General features: G+C 39.8%; 2 protein-coding genes across 9 annotated transcripts in view; both read right to left on the bottom strand.

Moving 5' to 3' along the window:
• The window catches only part of KIF25 (kinesin family member 25), a 41,044-nt gene extending 38,171 nt beyond the window's left edge, over window positions 1-2,873 (bottom strand). The window contains exons 1-2 of one of the 2 annotated variants that reach the window (XM_066545635.1): window positions 2,784-2,873; window positions 1,991-2,056 (exon numbers count right to left, since the gene is read on the bottom strand). In XM_066545635.1, coding sequence (XP_066401732.1) covers window positions 1,991-2,056; window positions 2,784-2,861 — 144 coding nt within the window. In that variant the 5' untranslated portion in view covers window positions 2,862-2,873. Of the gene's footprint in view, window positions 1-173; window positions 302-1,990; window positions 2,387-2,783 lie in introns of those variants that run through there. The other variant, XM_066545634.1, reaches the window with a different exon arrangement.
• A 4,735-nt stretch (window positions 2,874-7,608) lies between these two features.
• AFDN (afadin, adherens junction formation factor) overlaps window positions 7,609-22,307 on the bottom strand; it is a 115,162-nt gene continuing 100,463 nt past the window's right edge. For 4 of the 7 annotated variants that reach the window (XM_066546703.1, XM_066546700.1, XM_066546701.1 and 1 more), the window contains 4 exons: window positions 17,225-17,359; window positions 14,741-15,032; window positions 10,523-10,601; window positions 7,609-9,764 (listed from right to left, as the gene is read on the bottom strand). In XM_066546703.1, the coding sequence (XP_066402800.1) occupies window positions 9,620-9,764; window positions 10,523-10,601; window positions 14,741-15,032; window positions 17,225-17,359 (651 nt within the window). In that variant the 3' untranslated portion in view covers window positions 7,609-9,619. Of the gene's footprint in view, window positions 9,765-10,522; window positions 10,602-14,740; window positions 15,033-17,224; window positions 17,360-21,875; window positions 21,912-22,307 lie in introns of all 7 variants that reach the window. The other 3 variants (XM_066546699.1, XM_066546705.1, XM_066546702.1) reach the window with 3 other exon arrangements.

Genomic DNA, 22,307 nt, shown 5'->3' with positions numbered 1-22,307 from the left:
AAACAGAACTATTCAATAGTGTTCTCCAAAGTGAAATCTCGGGTTTGCAATCAGATCCATTCTGGCAGACTTGGCTTTACGTAAAGAAGGCTGCAGGGTTAGGACCTCAAAGACTGCTAATAAAAGATAAACAGACTTCCAAACAGGAAAAAGCAGGGCAAAAGGAGATCTACCTAGAAATCTGCCTGCCTATGTGCAGTAACAACTCTTCCAGGATGCTGCTGGGATAACAATACACCAGGCTGCAGAACACAGGAGAAGTGCTGAACTTCATCACTGTCTCAAGGATGTATGGGAAGGTCTGTAGCAGGAGATAACATTTTAATAAGACTGATGCAACCTATAGACAAACATTTACACTGCAAATCCTAATTTATGGCAATCCTCATAAGTTTGTCTCCAAAGCTTCCCAACTCACTTCAGACAAAATGAATCCAATTAGCTTTTACAAGTTAAGAATGAGACCTCTGTTAACCCTGGTCCCTGTGACTGAACTTGTTACAGCTCAATCACTCAGGCAGCTCCACTGTCAGATCTGAAGGATCAGGGATACACAGTCAAGGGCAGCAGCTTTTCTCACCAGCATAGCTGGTAGAATATTATGACATATGGTGGAATATTTCACAACCTTAAATAATACTCATTTCAATTAGTATTGTTTTTAAGAGAGGGTCTTCAATTAAGGTAAAACTATTTCATAGATGTCAGTTCAGCTTGTATTTTCAGATTGCTGGGGCAAATTTTTAAAGTGTATTTAAATAACTGCCTGAATCAGTGCAAGAACCATTAGTGCAGGGTTAATTGCAAAGGATTTCATTTGACATTGTTTCTGACTGCTGGTGGTAACACTGCCCACACTCCTTGTGTGACTGTAGGTGCCCATTTCTTCCAGCACATTTTTCAATAAAATGAAGCAGTGCTCTATTTCAAAAACAAGGCTTCATTCTCTGATACACAGACAACTCCTTCGTACATCTGATATACCTTACTGACTAAAATAATTAATTTCTTGTGCTTGTGAGGATAAAAAATAATCAGCTGAAATACTTAAGGCTTTCAATGAATATTGTAAAGAAGAACAAAGACAATAAAAACATTTCCTCAGAATAAATTAGTGTTCTTCTGTATACTTAGCAAAACTCATTTCAGATATACCACCTGTTTCCAGTTACACTTTGAAAAATGTTAAACCCACTTTTATCCATGGGTGTTAGCAAACCCACAGGGAGGGCAAATGGCTTCCCTGAGGTCACCCAACCAGTTAATGTCTCAGCCCAGATTAGAAACTCTTGGCCAACAGTTTCCATCACCACTAGTACTCACAGCTGGCTCTGCTCTAGCAGCCTAGATCTATATTCAAAATTCTTTAAATCTCTGAAATCCCCTCCTTTGAAGGCCCCAAACATTATCACAGGCTGCTCCTTATTTCAGTGAGGATCTAGGAATAACCTATGCTTCTGTAGAAGGATATAAGGCAATGAAAGCATCCAGTTATTGCTGTATGCTGTGTGACAAGGCACACATGCAACAATACCAGTACTAAAAACACAGCAGGGTATCCCTGGAAAGTCTACTCCTAATGAAATGTCTCTCCTGCACTCTGTGAACAGTTCCTTTCAAAGCATCATCCCAATTGTGTCTAAAAAGCATTCCTGAAAAATCTGCATTGTCTTTTAGACAAACATATTCCCTGTAAGGAGAAAGAAATATTCCACATTTAACGCTTCCAGAGTCATTCCCTCAGTTCAGCTTTCTAGATTTAAAACAATTGCAAACATTTAAATTCAAGCTGACTTCTATTTACTTTATCAGCCTATAATTACTGCTACCATTCATTATTTTAAAAAGAAAGAGATGCTGAGCCTTAATGCTTCATAGATTTTCCCAACCGGCAAAGAGGGCAAAACCTGAAAAGTGGAAGGAAAATTTCAGTGTCTTTTTTTCTATTTCCACATGAATTCTTTCTGAAAAAAATATAAACAACAGTCACCTCTGCAAGTTTTAGATGAAGAACAGCATTTTCAGTTTCCAGGACAACTATTCTTTCTTCTTTGGTCTAAGGAAGAAAATCCACCCAAATACACAAAAATGAAAATTAAAAAAATATGAGTCTGATTAATATGATTTCATTATGATAGCCTTCATTACCATATTCCACTGTTTCTCAAATTTCTGAGATCAATGGACTATCTACCCCCATCTCCTAATCACAACCATATTTATATATAAGCATACAAAAATTAGGATAAACTCTTAACATTCCTTTATTTCCATCTTTCCTGTTACGTTGCTTGCTTGTGTGGGAACGCATAGGTACACAATTTAAAGCGCTTTTGCTTTGCGAAACCACCTCCTCCTGGCATTTTCCAGACCCGTGGTCCTTAGCAAAGCAGCATTTTATTTATTTATGCATAAACACGTAAGTTTCCATTTCCAAGGCAGCACTATTAGAGGTCTTTAGCGTCGCCCCCAGACGCTCCCTCAGCCCAGGGGCGCCTCCCGAGAGCCCCGAGCGCCCGCCCGGCCCGGCGGTGGAGCCTGAGGGAAGGAGAGCTGCTCACTGCTCTGACACTGCACTCCTACCCCAGCCCCAGCTGGAGCAGGCTCCCCGGACACGTGGGAGCCTAAAAGCGGCCCCGCACGGCGGGATTCGGGACGCCCGCCCAGGAAGGAGCCGGGTTCGGCAGCGCCCCCCCGGCCCTCCTGCCCCTCCCGCCGAGGCGCGGCCCCGCAGCACGCGCCCGCCCGCAGGCCCCGCCCCGGCCCCGCCCCTCGCCCCTCACGCGCAACCGCTGCTCCAGCTGCCGCAGGCGCTGCGCCCACACGGAGCTCGGGTCGAGCCCGCGGCGCGGCCGCATCATCCTGCCCGGTCCCGCGCCGAGGTGGAGCGAGAACTGCCCCGGCTCCGGCTCCGGCCCCGGCTCCGGCGGGGATTTAACCCGGGACGCGTCTGGGGCGGTGGCGCGGCTGCCATGGTGACAGCCCCGCCCTTTCCCCGCCCAGCCCCCTGCGCTCTGCGCTGCGATTGGCTGAGCGAGAGCCACGGCCTGCCAGCCGCTCCCCGTCCCTGAGTGGCAGGGCAGTCAACCAATCCGCGAGCAGGGAGTGGGAACGGGGCGGAGCCACGGCGGGCGCCTGTGACGGAGAGCGCCCCCAGCAGGGAGGCTGAGCAGGGAACGGGCGTGCTGTCCATGGTAGTGGGGCCCCTCTGTATACAGCGTCCCGCGGGACATCTGACCTCAGAGTTCCATACCCATTATCCAGAGGGCTGGGAAATCCCTTTGCCTGCAGCGTCCCGCGGGACAAGCCACCTCAGAGGTCCATACCCATTATCCATGGGAGTGGGGGTCCCTCTGCCTACAGTGTCCTGCGGGACAAGTGGCCTCAGAGGTCCGCACCCATTATCCAGAGCGTGGGGGATCCCTCCGCCTGCAGCGTCCCGATCTCAGAGACCATGGCCAAGGATTAGGGCAGGGAGTGCAGGAATAGAAGGAAAGCCTGGAGCTCCCAAGGCCAGTGTAAGGCTACCCTGTTCCTGGGCTCAGGGGCACAAGCCTCACATCAGCGCAAAGGGCAAGAAGGAGAAGGACAGAGTTGAGAGCTCTGATATTGGCTACACGACTTCCCCCTAAGCAGTTGGTGATGTGTGCTCAGGCTAAGGCTGTAAGGCCACAAAGAAGATTAAGGGATAGGAACATCTGTTACATGGAGTGTGCTGGGGGAAGTGCAGCCCGGAGGAAGGGAAGGCTGAGGGGGAACCAGACAGTATGTGCAAATACCTGATGGGGAGTATGAACACCACAGACTGTGCTCCGTGGTGCCCAGGGGCTGGGGCAAGAGGCAGGAGCCTAAGGACAGTGTGAGAATAGTCAAACAGTAGTACAGGCTGCCCAGAGAGATGATGGAGTCTCCATCCTTGGAGCTTCTCAAAGACCCAGCCCCATGCAAGCCGCTGTAGCTGACCTTGCTTTGACAGAGAGCTGGATGATGCCCCACGGGGGCTGCTCAGTAACTGCAAACACAGCCAGCATTAGGGCTAGTCTTAGGACAAGCACAAAGCCTGTGGGTTCAGGTCATGTGGGACTCCTGAGGAGCTGCCCAGAGCAGGAGCTATTCATCCAGGCTATGGCTGGGGGTCTCCCACTGAGGTTTCCAAGGTGAAAATGTGACATGCATTAGCAACATTACTTGGTACTCTACTGTATTGCACTGAAAGATTTACATGGTCTTGAAAGCAGTCATTATACTATTTGGTTAAAAATATGTAAGTATACCAGATACAGACATGTCAGCTTCTTGAAGTGGGAAATAGCACTATTTTTGCACTATAGTTGTTTGGGTTTCTATTTTTTTTTTTAAAACCAAAACCAACATGATAATTACAGAGGAATCCAGTTCTGCAAAATAGCAGTTTCAAGTTACTCTCTACTGAACATGGTAAATGTGCTCTCATGTGGACAATAGAAAATCCAAAGACACAGAGCAGTGAATCCCTCCATGTTTGGCACAAAAGATATAGTGTTCCTTTCCTAAGGAACCCAGATACAGCCCAGCTATCACAGACCAAACCAAACATCTCTGTGCAGCTCTATCCACCATCTTCTGGGATCCTGCATCTTCAACAAATTGCTACAATCTATAGCCTTTGTTTAAAAAAAAGAGACCCATCTGGCTGGTTGCAGTTAAGTTTGGCACACAAAAGTGTAACTCAGCAGTTCCTCCTTGCAACTAGCTCTGCTCTGATGGAAAAATGAGAACTGACAAATGGATACAGGCTAAAAAACAGTTCAAAAGTGCTGCAATGGTGTAGATGTTACAAGATGTTGGCACTAAGTAAGGCAGACAGGATTTTAATCAACAGGATTTTATTTTGGGGAGAATGATTTAGTTGCTTGCAGGGTGTGACTCACTCAATTCTTGACAATGAGCTGTGATTTTATATGTAATGCTTATCCTGCAGGAGCAATCAAGTCAGAACAATGTTATTTACCAGCGAAACTCAGCTTCATCCCAGAAGGATCATCTCTGAAGTGTAATGGTTAATCTCTCCCTCACTGTGGATTTTACCCACAATTAATGAGATTAAGGATCTTTGTAGGCTGTAACAGACAAGACTTAATTTACTAGCACTCTTTGAAGTAGTAACCTAAAACAGCATCCACTACTCCTATTTAGTCATTTCTCTGTGCACCTCTGAAGGTCAAATAGTACTAAAAATTGTCCCATGAGCAGAAAACCAAAAAATTTCAGTATGATGTGTAACTCTTCATAACAGCAGCAAATCTCCTTAGGGATCTTCCTTCTATTCCCAAAGCTTAGGAGAGGTTGCTTGATGAACCGAACAGCCTGTAGGTGAGACCTGGGAAAGAAACAACATCCAGCTATCTTCTAGAAATGCTGCCAGACTACTGCAGCACACCCTTCTACACTAATTCTCTACTTTGAAGAATAATTTTTCCCCCAAAAATTCACCAACTTGATCCCATATTCCCCCTGCAGATGCAAGGCCCTGCCATATCACAGATCCTTCTGTGGAACTTCAGGGCCAGAAATTTAATGGAACAGTCTAAATCCACATTTAACTCTTAATTTTAGCTTCAGAGAAATGCCATATGTGGATTATAAAATCTGTCAATGGATTACAAATCTTAGGATACTATTAAGTAAGCATTGTCTTGAATACTTCTGATGCATTTCACTTTAACCCCAGTGGTGGAACCAACAAGACCTAAGAGGTCCCAGCTCCATAAACTTCGGATGAGTTGTCCATTGCAACATTCCTAAATGCAGAATGGATAGAAAAGCATTTGGGGAAAAAGCCCAGGAGAGAAGGCCATTATCCCTCTTCTGCCAAATACAGAGAGATTCTGCGGTACGCCCCTGCCTTTTCTACTGCCTCTGCAAGGTGACATTCTCCACACTCAGCAGATGGTAACTTGAGACTGCTGTACTGCACACAGCCTGTAAAAACATTATTTGATGAAGCTGTAATTATGTCATTGCACATTTTTTGGTAACTGTAGTTGAGTTCTGAGCACCTGTCAGTAACAATAAACAGATTCTCTGGGCAGGTGTATTGCACTGTGGTCTCATTATGTTTACCTGCTACTACAGCTGGGAAAGAAGTCAGCCAGCTCCAAAGTTTTAGCCTGTGAGGCTTTGCCTTCTGGAACACACAACCAGTAACTGACCCCGAGACAGCAGTATCATTTGACAAAACAGGAGGAAGAGCCAATTCTTATCATACATGAGTCACTGCATGTGTTTTAAGACTGTTATTACTGAAGCTCATTTTTTACCAGGACTATGTTTTGTGTTATCTAATTGAATAAGGAGGTAAAGAACAGTCTTGTTTATTCTGCTACTTGTGTACTCATTGCTTGACATATAAACAGCAATCTGTATGATCAAGTATATTGCTTATTATTTCAGGGAACAGGATGCATACTATGGACTTGGCCAACATCTTCATTTCACTGCCTTTTCCTCAAATCCCATCAAGATTGTAGTACAGACTACCTGAAGGAGTTGAAAAACAGTGTATATGGATGACAGGAGCAGAAGGGAGAATTTAACACAGATTTAAAATTATTTGTTTTGTAGAGAGCTGACTGCATATGCAAATGTAACTTCACAGTTATCACTCTAAGGGCCATCATCAGTAAAAGCACAAAGAGCTGTGCTGCCAAGGCTGACAGCTCATGTCCCTAAAGCAAAGCAGGTGCTGCAATGCCCAACAGCATCACACTAGTATGCTCACTGAGCAAACCTGACCTGAAGGCATAGCCCAAAACATTTTTCCCACTGAAAATGCATTACTACTGCCCATCACACACAGTTCCTCTCATAAACCCTGGAATAGTTTGGTCTAGAAATAAAAGTTTCTATGACAAAGTTCACAGCTGCAATAACTACAGACTCAAATACACCACTTTCTGTTTGTACTGGCTCTTTTGTTTAGACTCAGGGACTCACATACAGAAGAGCAATGGATTGTTTTCATTTTCTTCTAGTCTAGACAGTCTACATTCAAAATGAAAAGTTGTGTTCTTTTGAGGTTATAGGTGTACATCTTCAGCAGATGTACACCTACAGCAGAAGGCATCTACAGCACTTCACTGGGGCAGGCTCCCTCCCCAAGCAGAGTTTGAACTGCTGACTCCCATTAACCACAGCAATCACAGTGGAGACTCTGCATACACTATTTACTTTTCCAAAAGATGCCATGTTCTAGGTTCCTCTTTGCTGTTAGAAAAACAACTTTGCACTTGAGGAAGATAGAGATACAGTGTGACGAGTCTGTATGATCAACACCACTGGTATTTACAACTTCATAAACTGCTGGTTAAGCTGTAAAAATCACTTCCTTCGTGTCAGCACTACAGGTATCAAACAGGCTAAGAAATTCTCCGCTCTGATTAGTGAAGGTCAGCCTCTGTTGATTCTCCATGTAAAATTAATTTGAAGTTGTCATATGAGATATACTGACTTTGCTCATAAATATGTTTTAAGAGGGCAGGCAAGGCAAAACATATTAAGAGCCCCTCTGGTATATTGTTGTTAGTAATGCAGAAATAAATAAGAATACAAAAAACATTAAATGCAAAGTTAAATACAATACAAACTTTATTAAAAATAGGTTGCAAGTGAAATACAGTAGAAATGGGAAACTACAGCAGTTTTGATGTTTTTTTTCAAATAATGCACAGACAAATATGAAAAGCACTTTTACACATATTCACACTTGACCTGAATGCCCAATAGCGGCCAAATCCACTCAACTGAAGGTTATAGGTACTTTTTTGCTAAGCCTTTTTCAGAGTCTAGCAGCAACAGTAAATTCAGCCACAGCATAAGTTTTTTTCTTCAAGAAAAATGTGTCACTGTAAGGCTGCTAGTGTTCTCAAGATAAATTGGGAGAGGCTTGCTTTTGCTGATGAACAGACATAGCAAGCATGCAGATCCTTCATTAACACTTTGAACCAGTTTAATCTTCTACTTCATATTCAACAGGTGAAACGGTAAAAGCACACTTTCAAATAAGAAACCCGAAATACGTAAAAAATATTTACACTCCAATTTTCATTAACTTGCATTTATTTATCATACAACTCTTATTAAAAGTGATTTCTTTCCTAAGGCAGTGAAAGTCTACCCCTTTGTATTTGGAAGTGTGCACAAATCCCTAAATATATATTTATAAGAGAACAATATGATACAGGGAAAAAAAATCATCTAAAGCCAGTAAAGGGCTTTGTCAAATAGAAAATTTGTTTGGAATCACAATATATATTGTCTTAACATCACACAATGAGAAAGACTCTGATGAGGTCCTTATTCCCAACATCATCAGCCACATAAGCATAGCTGAGGAAATAGTGGGAGGAAAAAGATTAACAATTAAAAATTAAATAAGGCTATAACAGTGTGAAAAAATAGCTTGAACTGCCAAAAAGGCTTTCAGTACAACCATAATAGGATGTCAGTAAAGCCAGCTAGACGGAATGGGAGCTCGCTAGCACTGCTCCTCAGCATGAGCAGGGATGGTTCCTTGCTAGCACACCAGCTCTGTTAATGACCTTATGAACATTCCCACTTCCAGAATGCAGTACTGTATTTGATGCTTTGCTCTTCAGTCTTCTTGATATCTCCATAGAAAAAAAATCTATTGCTGAACTGATAATAACAGACTTATCAATGCTGTTCCAGGCCTAATTGCCCAATAACTTCTAATATGAATTTCTCAGAAAACATACCCACGTGTTCTGCTCACCTTCTGTAATCCTTGCCTTTAACACACTACTAACATTTTGGTCCTAGCTGATGAAGGGCCACTAAGTGTAGCCTACTATCTATTGCTTATGTAATTTTTAGTGAAACAGTTATCCAAAGGTTGTTATCTTCAAATTTTTTCAAAGTCTGAAGCACATATAATGGGGATACAACAACGTAGACTTTTCCATAACTACAGATAAAATCTTAGGCATCCATTTTAGACCCAACAAATACATAGGAATAGAGACACTTTTATTCCGAGATTCTATCTAGAGAATGCATGTTATGCCAGTACTAAGTAATGGTAAGATCTGTATTGATATGCTGATTCTTCTATGAACACCATACAGTATGTCACACTTGCATATGAAACCTTATTTAAGGTGGCCCAGACATTGGCTTCTTGTCAAACAACCTAAAATACTAATTTCTAGTGCACAGTTTAGTTTAGGCAGTTCAAGCTATTCTCACTCTCTCTGCTCAGCAGCTAAAACAAAAGTGTGTCTGTAAAACACCAGGAAACAGAACTTATCTTTGACAAGTGCTACTTGGTCTGGTGCAAAAGAACTTTACCCCCAAAACAGAAAAAAAGTTACCTTCACGTGATTCGCATCTTTAAAAATTTACAGTGCTTTCATTGTATAAACCACAAGCTCCTGGCAAAGTAATCAGTTTTCTTGCTATTGCAACATCTCTAAGTCTTAATTAACAGTCTTAGATATAGAGGAATCAAAGTCACTCCTTTCAGAAAACATTCATTTTCTGTTCATACTTAGTAGTGTGCCCCCAATCTCAATCCCTCAATTTGGAGATCATCCATTACATCTCATAAGGTGCTTTAATCTTATTTTGTGTTCAACTCATTTTCCAGTTCCATTAGTTTCCTAGAAGCTTTTACTTTATTGGATACATCCTGACCCTGTGAAAAAAGTCGCTGGCGTTCCCTGAATGTCAGGTTTTCTGGTGCTCCAGGTAAATCTGCATCTTGACTGCAAAGGAAACAAAAAATATTTTTTATAATTCTCATCTACAAGATCCTTAAACATAATCATTCTTGATGACACATAATTAGAGTTTCTTTGACTACAGCAAAGCAGTCTCCACTGTGTTCTGAAAGGTTTTGTTTCTCACACATACCTTTAACTCTGACATTGTGCTATCACTTGAGAGAAATTCATAACTTGACCATTTATTCCATGTCAAAATAAATGGAAATGCTTGCCAATTTCAACATGAACGGCAGGTCATAAACTAAGGCTCTGCCTGTGTTAGCACAGCATTACTGCTTTGGCTAAACTAAAGCAGTTTTCTGTGGTGGCACATTTCTAAGAAATAGCACTGGAAGTGCTTTTCTTGTCCTTTTCTTGTCCCATCATCAATATGCTACATGGTAAAGCCTGTATGAGATGTATACACAGCTTAAATCTTTAATGCTTATTACAGGTTTTGTAAGAATCCCACTGCGGAGGTACTGCTCAGATTTATAAATACACCTAAACCAGGTGAAGTTGCTCATTTACAGTGATCATTTTGTTTACTTGTAGTGCCAAAACTCGTTGCTATTCAGCAGTGCTTCAGATCATCTAAGGGCTTGTGGAGAGAACTTAATTGTGTTTTATAGTAACCCATAACAGAGCCAACAGCAGAACTCTGGAGTAGCCCCCAGAGATACAACGACGACAACAGAAAATACTGCAGAAGCTAGCCAAGTTAGTTGTATAGAAGTCAATGGACTCCTGTATATCACCTTTTAGATCTTTTGTCTCTTGGATCCCGATAAACATCCCCAGCAGCTGCTCCTGTAGATCCAGTGTATGAATTTATTCCTTATGCAAAAGAAAGAACTAAGTTTAAGGACAGCAGCAACAACACAGAAGTTTTATACTGTATTCCTTCAAAAAGGTGCAGTGCTTCTTTCAAGAAACAATTAAAATGAGAATCATAAATAATCAGAGGTCATGTGACCTCTAGACTATTTAATCCCAGTACTATTAAATTCAAACCCTCTTCAAATGGGCTATTTTTTTAATTCCTAATTTTGAGTCAAAACCCATTTTGTTTAGATTGTCCAGCACATGCCAAATCACAGTCTTCTAGAAGCTGTTCAAGAAGATCAACAGAAAGAACAACACTCTTCATTATCCTGTGACAAACTTCACAGGAAGTAAGTTAGCTGTAGTTCTTTCTGAGGCTAAAAGTAAGCAAAGATTAGTATATACCATCTTTGCAATTCAGCAGATTCAAAATTTTAGTCCCTGTTAAGTCTGATACACAAACTGTATCACTGAGAAGATGGCCCCTCCCTCCCGCCTCTGAATTTAAATTTCAATTCCTGTAGCACTGCACCTTTAAGTTGATATAACACACAGGTTTTACACATTATATTAATTCCTTGTAAAGGCCACAAGACAAAACCTTTTATTTCCAATCAAAAGTTTAATAATTTAATTTACATTTAAGACCATATTCTCTTAATAACTGTCATGAAAAGACTAAAAAGAAGTGTAGCACACTACTCAGATTTGTCTTCAGACAGTTATGATCTTAATATTGTTCATGTTATGTCTTGTGAACCTTCTTTGGTACAAAAGGAGATGTTTGCTTCTTCCACTGGTATATCTAACTTCTCAGAAATATTCAGTAATTCTGAGTGAGGCTAAAACACATAAGCCAATTTAGCTAATGTGTTGTAGGCCAAATTTTTTCCACCAAAAATTTGCAGCAAACCAAATCATACTAGGTATGCCAGGCATATAAAGATTTTTTTTCCTCTTAGTTGTGAGTCTTACATTCCTGTAAGTACTGCCTTCCCTACTTTGAAAAGCTTGTGGCTGGATCCACAAGGTTTCATTTGCATTTGGATAGTGGTTTTCATTTGGGTGGTGACTTTTTCCTTAGTGAGCTGACAGACCCAATGGTCCCTAAAGACCCAGTGGAAGAAAGCACAAGAGCAAAATTTGCAGAAGCATGGTTCACTAGAGTTAACACTCAGAACAGGAAAGAGCTGTAAAGGACAGGAATGTAACAGAGTCAGCGAGATGGGAGATGGTCAAACTGCACAGTGAATTCTGCATTTTGTGCAAACGGCTTTGTACGTTACGCAGGCAGTCTTCAGAGAAGCTTGAGCAATCAAGTGAAGTTAACCTGTTCTCATGGCTATTTTAAAAATTATGAAATAAGAGTATTCAGAATTAGTTGTATGGCTTATGAATTAGGCTATTAAAGGCGAAGCATCATACTACAATATTCCTTAATTGTTACCAAAACCCTAACAAATCTTTGTAAATTGTCCTTTTGATTGTTTTCCATGAAAAACAAATGTGCACAAACAATACCACTGAACATTTCACTTTCCTGAGATTCATTTTTCAATTAATATTAACAGAAAGCAGGATTAGAAATGCAATTATATACTAAATAGCATTCTGGGTTGTGGATGATGGGAGGCAGGGAGATTGGTGGTGACAACTAGTGACTGATGGTCTAGGGTTGCCTAACTGATTACATGTACAGCCTTCTAAGTGCCAACTAGGGAAGGGATGCAACGGCTTTTGCAAGCCTACATGCTGTGATGGAAGGCACATTTTACTTTTTATTACAGTCAATTTTAAATAAGAATTCCTAGAAAATCCTTTGAACGAAAAAAAATTAAGTACAGACATAAAGTACCCATGTTTCATGTGAGAAGCCTGCCCTTTCAGAATAGTCTTAATTCTTTGTGATATCTGGTGTTCAAAAGCTGAAGTTCTTCTGGTACAAAATTGGCTGTGGGTTTATCAGTGATTTCAGGTGCACGGTAGTAGGCATTATGATAGTACACAGCAGGTAGAGTCCAGAATTATCCTCCAGTCTAATGAAATCACACTGAAAAGCTAAAACCTTCCCTCACTTTCCCTTAAGATTCAGAACCTATTACAGAGCCAGAGAGGAGTGACAGTGGGTTTGAAAAGAGAGGCTATTATCACAGAGACAACTAGGTCCTGAGATCTCATAGGCCACTCCAGCATAAATTACCAGGCTTCCCCTGACTTTACAGGAGAATCACTGTAGATACTTTTTTTTATGCAACTTGGGTGTTGTGCTGACCACAAACAGTGGAACTACTGATCATCAGCTGCACCAGTGGGACAGTAATTATAACTGAGCTAAACTGTCCCTTCAGTAATATTAAAAACTACACAATACAGTGCAGAGCTTCTCTTCAGCACTGGAAGCAGTTCAATGGTAGCAGAAGCTAATCTGCCCTGCAAAGGAAAGGATGCTAATTTTCATTGCTGGAAAATGATGACTTGAGCCTCAACTGAACAGGATGTGGACAAGCAGTTCAGTGGCTTTGTATATATCCTAAATCAGATTCACATATTATTGCAGCTGGATTAGAAGTGCTTCTAATAGATGGAACCTATTTGGAGGCTCATATCCTCCCAATGCCCAGGGCACACTGCTGAATAAAGCAAGCGAGTGATTTTCCCAATTTGTTAGGTGGCCAAAAAAGTGATGAGGGATGTAACACACTACAGGATTCCATCTGTGCCACTGAGACTTGAGTCCAGCAAACAAGTTGATCATTCAGCTAGAAGCCAGCATAAACACCTTCCCTTGGGATCTCAGGTGACTTGCTACCTTTCTCAATTTAAAAGGATGAATTGATCACATAGAGTTGGTTGTCAGGCACTTGTTAACTGCCAGTGTAAGTAAAAAGAATAAACTAGGAGAATGTCATGGCCACCACCTTCAAAAGAACATAGAAGAAAACAAATGTAGAAGTACCAGCAGATGCTGCTGTTTAAAGACAAAGTATTATATCAATAAAGTGCAATCTTATCAGAGTGAGACATACTCAAATAGTTAAGTATACAAGATTACTCCTATACAGCATCAGTTTAAAAAAAAAGTCCCCAGACTTTGGACTGAATTAGCTTTGAATTCAAGAGTATAGTTCAATTAGTACTCTGCAGGTAAAATATGGTGCTGAAGTTACTGGCAGCTAGAACTTTAACTGAAATTAAACTTCATTATGGTTAGCTTGGAGTTATACAACAACAAGAAGATGAGGAGTCAAAGAAACATAGAGGTAAAGAAGAGAAGGAGGAAAACAAACAGCACTAAGATGAAATTTAGATTTTTGTCTCTCTGCAAGGAAACTGCACTGTACAAACCAGAAATTCAGGAATGGTGCCTAATACATGAAACTAACTGCAAGACCTGTATTTCTCTTGGTGCTTGTGTATTTAAGATCTACATCTACAAATAAAATTTTTAAAGCCATTTGCACACACTATTAAAAAGAGAGAGAACCCTGGTACCAACAACAAAGCAGAAGATAAGATCTGTCCATGAACCCCTTAGGAGAGATTTCCTGTGTTCAAGAAAGGTGCACTTTCAGATGCTCTGAGTAAATAGCAGTCATACAAAACAAATCACTTAGAGATACAGAGTGAAAGCCAAAACCAACAGTACTTCAAACTGATTGAGTAGCAGTTAAAATAATTTCTGATTCATACATGAAAGATGGAATTTTTGCTTTTGAAAAGTTTGGGTAAAGAGCAAGAAAATTTGAGAGATCAAAATAATTAAAAATTGAAGGATTCATATTAATATCAAGATTTAAGTTAGATCACCAGAGTGAAAACAGTGATTAAGGGAGGGGGAAATCACAAAATAAGTGATTAAATCTAGAGCCCTGGAGTTGAAAATACAAGGACAGTTTTGAAGAGATGACTTATTTCATTGTTTCTACCTTTAGAGCTGCTGGCATGGATGAAACTTGGTTTGTTTGATGGGGGCGGGGGCTGGCTTTTTTTGACAGTAGTACTGTTGGCATTGACAGAAGATGACTGGAATGAGTTGGAAAGAAAGATGCCATCTGAAACTGGGCGAGGCTGGCGGGAGGGCTGCTGTGGCTTAAGGGTGGCAGGAGGAAAGTCACCATAGGATTTTCTTGTGCTGGAGTACTTATCCTGACCTGCTAGATTGGAATCCTCCTCCTCATCATCATCATCATTGTAAGCAACAAACTTGGCAGTATAAATCGTGTCAGGGGAGAGGACCTGTGTTTTGAGGTAAGAGGTGTTTCGCTGAGGTGGGGGAGGAGGAGCGTTAGATGAAGGGGTTGGGGATGGGAGTTCATATTCCCGTGGAAGCGGAGGTCTGTACAGACCAGGCTCGTCAGGTTCCAGCAATCTTCGCTCAGCTTCATCGTGCTGCCTGCGCCTTTCAGCCTCTAAGCGACTGTAATACTCCTCTTCCTGGCGCCTCTGAAAGCCCAGAGGAAACAGAAACACAGTGGTCAGACATTTCAATCCATGAGATTTAAGTTTTCTATCACTTAGCTACAAACATCCTCCGTCAATCTTTTTTGTCTCCTTTTCTGGCTATAAGCAGGGCATCTATATGGGCTCGTACAGAGAATATTTACTACTAAGAGTGAATGATTTTCGTGGGTGCACTGGTGTTTGGCCAGTGGTCAAACTGTCACATTTGCAAAAAACGAGCAGCCATCCAGTAACACAGTGTAGCTGTTATTTACAGATTTACCACTGCCTGTGGTCACTAAAGCAACTGCCTGCATAAACTAAGGGCATTCCAACATTTATTACTCAAACTGTAACTACAGTTAATAAGGTGCAGATTTACTAAAGTTGTAGAGAATCTGTGGGAGAGGAATATAACCAAAATTAACTACCGCCTTAAAAAAGGAACTTTGTGATTTTGTTTCATGCTTATACAATGTAAATTAGTCAACAGAGCCTTGGAATAGATGACTCCTAACCAACTTTCTAGTATAAACACCAGGAAAACTACTTTCACACAAAAAAATTATTACGAAGAATTTTTCCAAAACAGGCATCAAACAAATACTGTTAAAGGCATTTAAAACAGAAATGATGGTAATGATATCTACATGAGGTTACTGACCATTTAAAAGGTCATTAAATACCTTCTGTGTATTCTTCCGCTTAAAAAGACTGTTCTGTTTTTAAACTAAATAACATTTAATTCTGTTCAGCTCTTGTCTCAGACACATTGTAAATTAATACAAGGGTTTATTCAGTAGTTCGATAACAAATGAGGTGTATTTGGGAACTGTATGTACATTACAAAACCCTTTGCGCATAAGCATAGAATAATTTCTGCTGAGAATATATGGCATCTGAAATAACCATAACTTCTGGTTTTAATCCACATGTTTAAAGAAATCCACCTCAATGTTTATCTGTCCAATACTGAGTCAGTTATCCTGAAAAAATAATAAATAGCTCTGATCTTGTTCATCTGCGGCAAAGACATGAAACTCATCTCCTTGTACTACTCTCTAAAACCATTTTACTGATGGTACTGAGTTCTGAGTTGGTAGAAGTATCTTAGTCAACATCTGCCAGTGAAAACTCTTTCAAGTGTGATCCAAATGTCATTTGGCTGCATCGTTTTCAGAAGTTAAGAAAGCCATAGTTGTTTTCTCTTGGTTGCATTTTTTTAAGGTCTCTACAGTCTATTTCTAAAACCTTTCCGCACTCCAGATACACCTGCCTCACTTCTCTCTTATTACCACCTCTTCCACTCATCCAACCATACTGTTTATGGAAACAATTTAACAAAGCCTGAAAAATAAATGAACAAAGTTAATGTATCTAAAGTTTGGGGGCTTTTTAAACGTATTTGCTCAATCTTCCAAGATGAACAACTTTAAAAGCCAGCCTTCTTTCTGAAGTCAGTGTTACTAACAGGCAAACTGAACAGAAGTAACTGCTTTCTCTAGGAACAAAAAGGTCTTAAGAAACATGCTGAGTCAAATAAGTTGCTTTGTCTTCTAGTTGATCAGTTAAGCTTCTCATATTTATGTATAATGTTTCGCAGAACCTACAGCCCTGAGTTTTTATAATTTGACTGCACACTTATCTGCTAAAATTATTTACTTGCTTTCTAGAAACCACTTCCCTCCAAACAGTCCAAACATAAAAAGCAATATGGAATATTCATCACTACTCCATCGCATTTCACGCTTCTCTCTGTATCTATATTAAAAAATACTACAGAAATATGTATGTGTCATCTACTAGGACATAGGAAAACCCAATAGCACTAACTGAGCCATGATAATAAAAAAGGTATGCAATTTATGATGGGAGCTGAAGGGAAACAGGAAGTACCTGATTTCTTCCATAATTTTCAGAAAGGCTCTGAAGTTAAGAGCCTCGCCCCTGCTAAGAACTGTCAGGCACTAAGCCTGCAGTACTATTTCTGCAATACCAGTCAACTCCAGCCAGCAGGAATGGGCTGTTTCTTTAATTCCTTTTTGGTTTGGATAGACAAGTTGAAACCTTGGGCCATGATCCCTATCACCAGGGCTACTGTGTTTAAACCCTGCTGAACCAACACTGAGCTGGTACTGGGCAGGCTGAAGAGGAAAGGCCTGCAAGAACCCCTGTGGCACTCAGAAGACCACAACCTTTTCTTCAGCCTCTCTCCTGGTCCGCTCCTCCTCTTGCTGTCTGCGCTCTTCTTCCTGCCTGGCCCGGTCTTCTGCTTCTCTTTTCCGCATTTCTTCCAGTTGTTGCTGCCGTCTGCGTTCTTCATCCTGTAACTAACAGAGACACAATTTTAATTGGTCACTCACATGGGCAAGATGGGTCAAAAAGGTAACTAAAAATGTAACTAAATACTGGCATCTAAAAATAACTCATTCAGCAGAGAATGCTATGCTACATATCCATCAATACAATTTCCAGTCATTACAAGTATGCTTTGTTACACTGTTGCCTAAAATCCCTAAGGAAAGAAAAAGCAAAATAGAGGTGCACAGTACTACATACATAAAAGCACAAATTTCACAGGGAGACATTTTTAGCAGTCATGTATGAACCCCCAGTAAAAGACTGATGTGACTCATGCTCCAGAGAGCTTCAACAACCATAGTCTCATAGGTACAGTAAAATGAAATTAAATACTTGGAACCAGAAGTCCACAGCTCCAGCAGTCAATTGGTTTTTTCTTTCTGGATTAGAATTCAAGCACCGGAAAATCATGACTCATTAGTCAAAGGGTCAATCCATTTAAAGTAACAGGCTCATTCAGCAAGTCTGCAAATAGTCTCAGGAAATAAAATCTCCCACTATATCTGCAGCAGATGGGTTTTGGAAAAAGCAGAGAGTGAAGGAAAGAAAACGTTTGACTACTGGGATGAAACAGCTCACAAGAACAATTCATGTCCAACAGACAATACTGGTTTATATATGTGTGTGATGCTGCACAGATAGGAAAACTGAGCACTATCCAAACTTTGCATGATTCTTTAAAGCTAGCAGTATATAAGCCCTTGATGGACAGGAATATTCACTAGCACAGTAATACAAGTAGAAATTAGACTACATGCTGTGTTATTTCTTACTGTTGCATATGTTTTAAAGTAATTTTTTTTCCCTCCACACAATTTTTTAAAAAAATCCTTATTAGTATAAATCAACAAATGATTTGATCTTGCTATAAACTGCATGTAACAGGGATACTTTTCTACTCCTGGATTTTATGTTACAATCCAAATTCACTTATAGAAAAAGACCCTTAAGACACAAAGCAGTACAAGAGAGAAAGAGAAATTAAATCTTAATAGACTTTGTGAGGACAACCTTCATGCAAGTATCTTCCTCCCCAATTAATTAATAAAAAAGTATAAACAGTTTGGCTAATTTTCTTCCAATTATTTCTCCACATTATTCATTTTTGAACATGAAAGCTAAAGAACAAAATTAATTTGATGAATGTATTTTAGAGGATGCTATTTCCGAGTAAATTCCCCTTATTTAGGGCTAAAACTTTGTCATTCCTAACTGAAAACAACAAAGATAAAGATCGAACTCAGTTTGCACTGCAGAGCAGCGAACAGAGTAGTTAACCAACTCCCTGCTTGGATTAAGACTTCTTGTCTTAGTTATTAGAAAAACATTATTTTAACAAAGGAGATAATATTGCTGTCAAAAGGAAATACAGCTACTAATTCACAAGAGTTTATACAAGAAAAGTCATTTCCTCTTAATAATGAAAAAAAAAAAGAAAAAAAAAAAGGCAAGCAAAAACTGCACGGTGAGAAAATACAGGAAAATTCCTGTCCCAACTATATTAGAAAAACACCCTGAACATGGCAGTTACTGCTCCCAGGTTATGGTATGGATGCCTTACTGCTTAGCAGCAAATATTCCTATTCAAAAGCACTTAAATGGTAAAGAATTTCCAACCAAATTATAGAGAAAGTTAGGACTGGTTTGTTTAATTGTCTTCTGATCATAACTAAAGAAAGAAGGCAAAAGTTACCAAGCTGCCCACCTGGTAATTGTTGTTAACATCGGAATCATAAGAATTGTGAAGACAACTGTATTCAGGTCAGAGGCTATTCTAGACATAATATATCTATAGGAAAATGGCTAAAAATTGTATGGAAGGCAGAAATGAGAATACAGAAACTTAAGAGATGACATTTCATTTCCTGATGATCACTAACTAGTTTCTATTTTGGAGCATTCCCAGACCAAGGCACGGAGTGGTAGGATGATGAGATATGCCAGAGCACTTGCAGGCATGTGTCTGTAATTCTGTGTGTTCAACAGTACCCAGTTCTAACTTCACTCCAAATTTTCAAGATGCAAAGGAAAATCAGCTTTGCATCTCACTTCTAGTGAGAGGGCTGTAAGATTCCCAGGTTGAGTATTTTGATTGGATGCTTCTCTATCCAAATCAGTTTCTCTCTTGTTTAAAAGTCATGTTTTCACATGATTTACTGTACTTCCACTATCTCCTCCAAAGCCACGTGCTTATATTTTAACAGGGAAGAACAACTAATTTGTACAGCCAGAGTGATGGAGAAGAGCATTCTCCCAGCTGTAACCGAGCAAAGCAACTGAGCACAAAGCACCAATTCTTCTCCCCTGCTTTGACCCAGCTCTACTGCAAAGTGCCAACCATTTGCTCAGTCACACAACTTTGTCTCCCTATTGCCAACATCACTCGCAGCACTACTCCTACACCTCGGAGGGCAGAGAAGTCCACCCTTCCTCCGAGCTACTGCTTCTGGTAAAGGGGTCAGTGGGCTGATCCTATCAGGAATGTTAAGATATCCACACACCTGGCAGGCCATTCTCAAATCCAGGAACTCTCAAATTTCAAAAAACGTTAATTTCTCCAAGTACTGCTTATAACACTCTAAAAGATGCTCCAGGAGAACTTTAAGTTTATACCTATTTATTTAACGACAGCTAAAAAGCTGTGTCAGATCTCATAGGTCCTGGGGAATTCAAAAAACAAACACTATCTAATACAAGCTGACAATTCTTGTATTAACTGTTCATCACCTTCCTTCAGCCTTGTAATTAGAAGAACAGCTATCAACCATGCTCACTCTAGACATACAAAATAAGCATCAAACAAGACAAAGTTTTGTTGTTGTTGGTTTTGGGGTTTTTTAAGAAACAAAGTAGCAATTACTTGGGTATATGAAGTATATACAATGCATTGTTTAGATGCATTTATGTCTCGAAAGTCATGTGAATAGGATAAAAATCATGAAAATATGAAAAAGTGGTATTTTCTGGCTGTAGTGTTCAACTATTTTAGTATTAGCTTGCTGCCTTTTTTTAAAGCTAATTTTATGAACATCATAAATCATTGACTGATTCAGGCCATGCATCCATCTAGCCCAGTATTTTTCTGTCTCTGACCAAGGCAAAAAGAGCTGCACTTGAGCCTGGCCTTTTCTTCTAGCATTCCCCTGGCATTTAGCACACTACTAGAGATGTCAGCTGGTACAGCCTTGTCTAATCCTCTGAGCAGCTGTTTGCAGGCGTGATGTCTATGTATTTGTCTAATCCATTTTTCAAGCTGGTGATACCATCTGCCTTCATCAACCTGTTGCTGAAAGATCCAGATGTTTGCTGTCTGCTTGGAAAAGCTTTCTATCTATTGAGTTGCAGCTCCAGGAATCAAGGTTTGAGCAAAAAAAATATAGGTAGTAATTAGAAAATATTGATAAGATACTAAGTCTGAAAAATCCATGACTCCTGGCTTGTCCTTAAATTCAAGAAGGTGAAATGCTTCACCTGTTCCACTGCTGTAAACTGTTTAACACTCACGTAGCACACAGATACAAAACTGAGCACCTTAGATTTTATAAGAAGTATGCATTTTAGAAGGTGATTTTTTTTCATAAAGCAGTGCTGAATATTCAAATCCATATTTCGAACCGACACACTGACAGTTTTTCCAAGCAGCACAAATTAAATTTTACTAACATCCCCTTTCTTTTAGAACTGGTACACTAATTACACAGAAATTGACTTTGAAGGGGATGTATTTTTGCTATGGAAGACTACAAAACTCCTTTTCCATGCCCAATGAGTGCAATAAAATACAACATTAGCTGGAGTCATAGCAATTACTGTTCCAGTTTGAAAGCCTGTCATGTTTTAGATGCAAGAGAACAGTATTAACCAATTGAAACTGAAATTATATTGTAATTTAATGATTGCATGTTTATGCAACCAACTTGGAAATATCAGTTTGGAAGTGATTTCTGAGTTTACAATCCATTTTTATGTTAATCTGCCAAAACCAAACACCTGTAACACCTGCAAACAGCAGGGTGTCAGCATGTGCTGAAGAAGTATGCTGTATTATTAGGCTCTCAGTACAATCTCCCTTCAAACTGTAAAGGAAATGTTCTTAGAGCTCTTCTAAAACCTGCATGGGTGCAAAAGGGAAAGGAAGCAATCTTACCTCACAGCCTGTTCATTCAAAGTTATTAGTAAGATTTTGTAAAAAAAATTGCACAAATCAATAGATACAGTTTTTATGTTAGATCACTGCTGCAACAAACAAAATCAAGTCTGCAAGCAGAACACAACATCTAAGAGGAAGGAAACACAGGGAAAGGAATCACCATATCTGAAAACATTCAAATGCATGCTTGCAGTTAACTGACTGCTTACAGTATCATAATGATCTCTGAACACCTAAAGATGCCAGATCATCATCCAAAGCACATAGGGCAGTTATTAATAATAGTAAGGAACTGAAATGGGAAAGAGATATTGAAGAGAAAGAAACAAACATACCAAATCTAGAACAGAGATTGCTGGCACAGCAGTCTGCTGCAGGTAGTAAGAAAGGGGAAAAAAAAGAAAGATGCACAGTGTAAATAAAGATATGTTAGACATGTGTTATTTCAAAAGCATTTTCTTTTATTTGTTTAGTTGGCTGCTTTAGAATGAGGAACTGAATGGACATAAATGTGAAATACAGAAATTAAAACAAATAATCCAAAATATCCAAATAATCCACCTCAGTAGTACTGCAAAGATGCTACTTAACTGCATCTCTAAAAGTGAAATGTAATCAAAATGAAAACATGAATTCAGTTCAATACAACTGTTATTTTTTAGTTTCAAAATGTTCCAAAAAGCTGGAAGAACTTCATGCACAAATAGTGTTTTAAAGCCAGCACTTGCAGAGAAGACTAATATTGTTATGCAATACAACTGGCTTTT

Source organism: Molothrus aeneus, chromosome 3 (genome assembly GCF_037042795.1).
Source record: "Molothrus aeneus isolate 106 chromosome 3, BPBGC_Maene_1.0, whole genome shotgun sequence".
NCBI classification, from domain to species: domain Eukaryota; kingdom Metazoa; phylum Chordata; class Aves; order Passeriformes; family Icteridae; genus Molothrus; species Molothrus aeneus.
The sequence above is the reverse complement of the archived record's forward strand: the minus strand, read 5'-3'. Positions and strand labels throughout refer to the sequence as shown.